The sequence below is a fragment of the Diospyros lotus genome, chromosome 13 (assembly GCF_014633365.1).
Source record: "Diospyros lotus cultivar Yz01 chromosome 13, ASM1463336v1, whole genome shotgun sequence".
NCBI lineage: Eukaryota > Viridiplantae > Streptophyta > Magnoliopsida > Ericales > Ebenaceae > Diospyros > Diospyros lotus.
The window spans coordinates 35,714,792-35,722,314 of NC_068350.1; the positions used below are offsets into that span (position 1 = coordinate 35,714,792).

The following is a 7,523-nucleotide window of genomic DNA, read 5'->3' on the forward strand; positions in this document are numbered from 1 at the left end:
ATGAAGAACAGAAATGTGCTTAGCAATCTTCGATGTTGAATAATAGTTGTTGTGTAATGCTTGATATTGAATAATAATGGTTGCACGGTATGAGTGAGTAAAGGTATTCAAGTGTGGTGAGCTATGACGATGATGGGTGAGAAAGTACGTGCACGCGCTTAAAAGAGTAATGGTTGGTGGTTGAGTGTAAAGAATTTAAATGAAGGGTAAATATAAGATTTTATTTCAGAGTATTTTAGGAATATTAAAAGTGAGTTGCGGAGAGCAAAACTTATGGTTGCAAATAAAATTTCCCGGGATCAAAATCAAGCATCATTTAATTTCCTGATTTACCCCTAACGCTCTTCGTTAGGGCTCGGGTGTGTGGGACGGCCTGTAAAGAGGCGTTATCCCAAGTATAAGCACAACACCTTGGTTAAAAAAACTTGCCATATAACCCTCGTTGCTTTGTCTGGCGGTTAAGCATCTATATATATTTGATAAATTGCATAAAGGACCCCAAGGTTAGGAAAAATTCATGAAATCCCTTTGAAGTTTCCCATTGTTAAAAAAATATGATGAAATGACTATACTTTGTAATTTTCTTCCTCCTACCAATTCTCATTTATAGAAAAAAAAAATACTATAATGATCTTTATGATTAAAGTTTGATTAAACAACCCTCAACTATCACTAAGATTTAATTGAGAACAAATTGATCTCTTACTCGTGTCAAGTAACATATCAATTGTTCAACGTGGACAACCAGGGGCATAAGATTGAAGATGGGAATGCCCACTCTGCTGTTAGGCTATGTGAGGCAAAATAATTGGGGCTTTTGATTGAGATGCACAAAAATATAAGAAAAGAAAGGGGAGAATTGGGGTTAAAGTGACTGTAAAGAAATTATTGTAATTTCTCAAAACAAAGAGGTCCCATGAAATTTTTATCATATCATATGTCATATGGTGTCATTAGAATATATGTTTATAGCTTTATCTTAGTGATAATCCACGGGTAACGTAACTCACTCTAAGTACAAAATATGAGAGTAAGAAATCAATGTCAATTCTTTCCGGAGACAAAATTATGTGCCAACAACCCTAATGCACTCCGTTGGGCGAATGAAGAAGCATGAAAACCAATCATTACAGTTCAATGATCGGCTGGAAATCACTTAATTGCTTGCTTGTTCATGATGTAGCCAAAAGGGCTTTGGCCGGTGGCAGCAATGCAACGCTGCCCTTCTCAGGCTTCGAGTACTTCCTATAGATGGCCTTGAGCTTGCTTTCTGCTGCTCCCGAGTGGAAACCAACCAGAAGCTTGGCACAGTCCCTGTTGTTCAGGAGAAAATTCATCAGCATTTGATTGATTCACACAAGAAAGAAAGGAATGAGAGAGACAGAGACCCTTTGGATTGGAAAACTCACATCAGCTGTGGCTCTGAGAAGCCAGTGTGCAGCTTCAGCGTCTCGTTCCAGAGGGGGCTCTTGCTGAGGGTGCACCGAGCGGCGTACACGGCCGAGGCGGCCAGCATCGACGGGCAGAAGATTATGGCGTCGTAGCCCATAATCCCCAGCTCCCCCAGAAAATACACCATGTTTTCAACCTGAACAGTTTCGCTGTCAGAACAGTGAAAACGAAAACTGAAAACTGAAAGCTGAAAGCTGCTGCTTACGTCCTGATCAGGGACCGACGCTTTTATGAAGCGGGCGAGGAAGACGTAAGGTGTGGGGACAGTAAGGTTCCATTCGAGCCTTCCCAGGATGTTTTTCTCCATAACCAGAACCTGTTCGTTGGTGTAAGCTCTGTCCGAGATGCAGACGAAATCGTTCACTTCCGGGGCCCAAATTTCTTCGTATTTGGAGGCGATGAGCATGGCGGCGACGCCCAGTAACTGTAGCTCCCTCCTCGACACCGCCTTCGAAGCGAGGTATCGATCGACGATGTTTACGGTCAGGTACAGAGTCTCCGGCATCAGCTCGAACTTGTGGTGAACTTCTATCAGCCAATCCACCAGAATGGATCTCATTTTGTCGTTGATCTCCGGCTGCGAGTCCATGTAATCGTGAACTCTGATTTCATTCTGCAGCAACACACAGTTACACGGAGTAAGAGAAAATCACTCCAATTGAAGAGAAAATTACAGATTAATAGAAAATTATTCACCTCTGCGAGCTTGTAGAACTTGTATATATCTTCAACGTATTCAACGACGGCCAAATCGTTTTCCACATCGGCAGCATCAATATCCACAATATCCAGTTTTGGCTTCTCAATTAACCCGCAAGCAGCCTGCAGAGTTTTGATAAGAAAAATGTGATCTCTGAAACCCAAATTTCGAATTTTTTTAATCATATTTTGGTAAGAGAATTCTGGGTTCGATAAATGGATTGAAAATAAATCACCTTGCTTCGAGCAGTGAGGACAGAAGTAAGAGATTGGGCCTTCTTCCTGGCGTACCCTTGTTCTGGCTTCTTCTTGTTGGCAGGCCTCTCCTTCTTGACCTTGTCTTCTTCAGTATCAGGACTTATTTCAATCACGGTTTGGGGCTTCGGCTTTACGGTGACTTTCCTCTGAGCGGCCTTTGGGGCTGCGGCAATGGCTCCATCTGGGACCGCTTTCTGCAACTTCTGGTTTTCGCCTTGTGCATTGGCAAGTATTTGGGCACAGAAACCCCTGCAAGAATTAGAGAGAAGACGCCTCTCTGTAAATACTTCTGTACGACTTCTTCATACAAATCATTGAACTCAATACAAAATACATTGTTTTGATTCTGATGAACCTTGTGACAGGGCGAGAGATCTGCTTGGCATCGATTCCTCGAACAGTAGGGACTAGGTTACCGATATCGCCTAGAGCCCGGCGATTTCTTCCTTGGGCATCGGCCTTTTTGTTCTGCTTCCCACCGGCGGCAACTGCCTCTCCTGGGAATGCTTCAATTCGGAAGAAATCTGTCAATTTTTATGGAAAGATCTATAATAACATCTATCCCTCAACTCAACTTCAACAACTATCCTCGTCAAAAGGCTTACTTTCAGAGAACCATAATCAGAACTAGAACCCATATGAACGAATAAAACACGGTTTTAATCAAGAAAGTCGCTTGAATCAAAACATAGACAAATCCAAGAAAATTAAGGCGGCCACGACTAGAAAGCCAAACCCCATGGTCAAATCATTCGCTGCGCATGGTTCCACAAACCCCCTTTTAGGACTTGAATGATCGGGTTACTCTTTCTAACATTAATGGAAAATAGAACCAAAAAAATTCAAGAAAATCAACGAAGAACGTTTCTGGAGAAGGGATGTACCCATGTTTTTCTGTTGAACAGCTGGTCTTGAAGCCATATCAGAACCTTGAAACCGCGCAAGAACACCCCCAACTCCCGACAAAAATGACGATACGAATCTCCAAATCTCTCTCTCACCCTCTCTCTCTCTCTCTCTCTCTCTGAATGTTTAGGAAGAAAAAGAATTAGGGGGACAGAAAGGGCATCCTGTGTTTTTGAAGCTTGAGGCGAGGCTTCTCTTCCAACGGTCTTATTTTTAAAATTTCGACCGTTGGCTGGTGTGGCCAATCCAACGGCTTTTGTTGTGGTTTCTTAGTTCTCAAGAGCGTATCAGCCGTTGGTGGTGCTTAGTGATAATATACGATACCTTTTAGGGTTAATGCAAGCAACAGTGGGTACTTTGCCTACTTAGTAAGATTTCATAGAGCTATTTCATTATTTTAACTGTGAAAATTAATGGATGGTGACATCGTGAAATAAAAAAAAAAAAAAAAGTTTAGTGCATGAATTGAGAAAAAAATAAACTGTGATACCACATTGAAGTGATGTATTATCTCTCGAAAACAAGGAGACAAAGCCAACTTTACCCCCTAGAGGACAAGCATAAGACTCAATGGCCATGATATAGTAACGTGCTCATATTGTACAAACTTGCAAGAATATAGAGACCCCTTAGTATACAACAATCTTTCAGCACTAGTATTTTATAGGCAATCAGGAGTGGATCTAGGTGTAGATCCGGGAGAGGGCTACCCCCAGCAGATCCATGAATATTTTAGTCTTTTTTCTCCCTAAATAGGCTAGATTTACCTTGCAGATTTGAGAGGAGATTGAATCTGGGGGAGGGGGCTGCAACCCGTGCCTGCCCCTCCTAAATCCGCCCCTGTAAGCGATGATACCCTACCTATTTTTTTTTCCCTTGGAGTGATAGCATATCACCATCTCATGTTGGGCAAAACCTTGCCTACTCTTCTCTTGCAAAGTGTTTGGTTTATTGATATTTTAACTCATTCTTGCCTTCTCTTATGTAATTGTCAAAGAATACTTTGTTGACACCCAAACCTAATGTCACTTAGTGCATACTTCTATTCCATCCAAACACCACTCTCACACTACTTGTCATCACAAATATATATGTATATATATAAAGTATAAAATAAATAATAATAATAATAAATTTTATATTTATAATAATATTTAAATATATAAATATATTATGACAACTATCAATGAAGAGTTTTCATATTGTGAAATCACTTACAATTGTCGTATTACTCCTCGTTGTTTTCTATCATTTTTTGGTGCGCCTCTTCGTATCCTAGGGTCGGCTTAAGAGTTGGTGGACCTCAAGCAATAATTATTTTAGTAGTTCTATAAAAAAAATAAAAATTATTAAAAATGCACATGTAAAAATTTTTAGATTTTTTTATATATAAAAGCTAAAAAACATTATATTTTGACTTAACACATACATGTTAAGAATAAGTTGACAAAATTGTTAGTCCCCTCAGTTGCAACTTATAAATTATATAACACGAGACCACACTCAATCATTAACAAAATTATTCGACAAAATTGTTAAACCTCTTACTTGAACTTATAGAATTACATACATATTAGATATCACCCTCAATCATTAATAAGGTTATAAATTAAACCCATTATCTCGAAAAATATTATAGTTTTCAAAAATTAAATTTTATTTTCAGTGCACTCTAATTTTAAGAAATAACAAAAAACAATTTCTCTAGTATCATGAGATATCATTATCGTCGTGCATACAAAATTGAAAGTTGACATAAAATAGAATTGTTCCAAATAAATAAATAAAATAAAATAAAACCAGAAAAATAAAACATAACCAAATAGATGTAGATGGGTACCTTTCTGTGTCTTGCTCCTCCATCATAGTTGGAAAAAGGACTAGGGCTTTAAATAGAGGGAGTCCATTAGGGCCTACATGACAACATACCAAACAAGTAGCATCCAGACATTGTATTTTCTATTTATTATTTTATTTATTTTTTTACCTTTGAACAAATTTAAGATTATCCTTTTCTCAATCTCAGTTCAATTCAGAGTTTATTGTTCACAATTGTCAAAATAAACAACTCACATGAATGCACTCAAGAGTGAGTTGGGGCCCCCTTTTTTCGGAGCCCTAAGCAAACAAGTGACCTATGCCTTAAGTCAACCTTGATTCCTCCTAACCAGAGGCTCATGCCCCTCTTTCACTTCTCAACCTTTCACTAGCAAGGCCCTCAAGTCCAACTCTAAGACCGTTGACTATTTGATATTTCCATATCGAAGCACCTTTCGTCTTTCACCAAGCCCATCGATTTGAAAATCTTCAAGCCAAAAAAGCAAATCCTTGTTATTCTCAAGATAACTTCTGTACCCATGTCTGCGGTCGGGGTAGTGAATAACAAGATGAAAAAGAGCCCCAGCGACACACATCTAGTCTTTTTTATCCCTCATTTTGTAGTTACAACAATGGAAGAGTTGTTTTGTTGATTCATGGTCACTGAGACTCGTGAAAAAGAGTTATTTTGTGCAAGTTAAAACAATTTTGTATTCATCGAAATAGGTAAAGGTGAGTAAAATTTTGATTAAACCAAAATAACTAAATCGAATTGGTCAAAATGAGCAGTTCGACTTGGTTCAATTTGTAGACCGATTCAGTTCAATTTTTAAATTTGAGTTTTTTGATTAATTGGTTCAGTTCAAATTCCTTATTAAAATAATTGAATCAATCGAAATGTCAAAAATGATATTATTTTTTACCAAATTAAGAAATAGAGAATGACAAATTCAGTAGAACTGTAAAAGAAGCTAATCAATAGAATGAAAGGATTTTTTTTTTTTTGTTTTAATTTTTTAAATTTTAATTAACTATTCAATCGATTCGATTCGATTTTTAGAAAAAGTTCGATATATTCAATTTGAACAATTTGGTCGATTTGAATACTCATGGGAATAGGTATTTTGACGTGATTTATAATATAAAGGGTTTATTGCACATATAAGAAGTATATTACATAATTATTATGTAAAAAATTCTTTATATGTGCACAAGATATGTGCTCGCAAGTACGAAAAAAAGAATCAGAAGATAACAATTTGTGTGCAAGTGTATTATAGGAGAAGTTACATTTTATTATGTGATTTCTTTAAAATAGTCTTTTTATGGAGTCTCAATCCTAGTTCACAAGTCGATTTTTTTTAATTGGAGAATAAAAAATAAAAATTTTATTTTTTAAAATTGTACTAGACTTTAGGAAATTTTAAAAATATTCTATTTGAAAAACACGATTTTCTAATTTAGGGCCACTTCAAATCTCGTCAGCAACAATTTTTTTCTTTTTATTTCTATTTTTCCTAGTGTTTCACTTATACTCATCTGCACACTCATCACACTTTTCTTTTCTCTTTCCTACCACCATCTCCCTGTGAGCACAACTAATCTCTTCTCTTATTGTCTTTGTTCGTATCACTACGATGATGAGCACTATTGATGCCTATTTCTTTACCACCATCTTTTTCTTTTTTTGTCGTCTTCACTTCTCAACCAACACCATCATACCTCCCTCTATCATTGCAAAGGCAATTACTCTTATACTCATCGGGCTGCATTAAGGATTCCCTTCTCCCATTTTCATTGATCTTTTCATCTCTTCTTTTATGTGATTTTGAACATATTATCTCGTTTTTTAAAGTTTAAAATTAGTTTCATATTTAATTGAAATAAAAATATGAGAACAAAAATAAAAATTAAAGATAAGAAATAAAAAACATTCTCCACAAATAAACATGCCCTAAGTTTTTATACAAACTCATTATAGTGATTTGTAAAACTTGATCAAAATTTAATATACAAATCATGAATTATTCAAGGAATTAGTCTCACCAAATCATGTCAAACTTAGCCCCCAAAAAATCTTTTTTTTTTTTTTTTCCCTCTAACGTGACTTTGGGGAAAAACAAATAACACAAACGAAGGGGTTATTGGAAAGAAATTCCATTGATTTTTTTACCCATATAACATGGTAAACAGCGGCAACGGTTACTTTTACGGTATCGCAACGGCTAGTTGGGGTTCTCGTGAAATTAGAAACTAAATCGAAAGCCGTTGGATCTACCCCAATCCGACGGCCGAGATTTCATCAAAAAAAGACCGTTGGAGTGAAGCGTCGTCTTCAGCTACATAAAGGGGTGCATTTCCAGACCCCAAAGTCTTGTTCTTCCGCGAGA

The 7,523-nt window shown here is 37.0% G+C and overlaps 1 protein-coding gene across 1 annotated transcript; it reads right to left on the minus strand.

The window, feature by feature from the left end:
- Positions 1-912: 912 nt before the first annotated feature.
- On the minus strand, positions 913-3,461 carry LOC127788258 (G2/mitotic-specific cyclin S13-7-like). The gene is made up of 7 exons (XM_052316374.1): positions 3,294-3,461; positions 2,765-2,915; positions 2,388-2,658; positions 2,149-2,274; positions 1,658-2,065; positions 1,410-1,588; positions 913-1,314 (listed from the first exon to the last, which is right to left on the minus strand). Exons 1-7 carry the CDS (start codon positions 3,328-3,330, stop codon positions 1,173-1,175), a joined length of 1,314 nt encoding a protein of 437 aa, XP_052172334.1. The 5' UTR covers positions 3,331-3,461; the 3' UTR covers positions 913-1,172.
- Between the last annotated feature and the right edge of the window lie 4,062 nt (positions 3,462-7,523).

Excerpts from the sequence above, each read along its gene's own strand:
- LOC127788258 (XM_052316374.1), bottom strand. The coding sequence starts at position 3,330 with ATGGCTTCAAGACCAGCTGTTCAACAGAAAAACATGG. Across the intron at positions 2,916-3,293 it reads TGTTCAACAGAAAAACATGG|CATTCCCAGGAGAGGCAGTT; the intron begins GTACATCCCTTC and ends TCCGAATTGAAG. Across the intron at positions 2,659-2,764 it reads ATCTCTCGCCCTGTCACAAG|GGGTTTCTGTGCCCAAATAC; the intron begins GTTCATCAGAAT and ends TAATTCTTGCAG.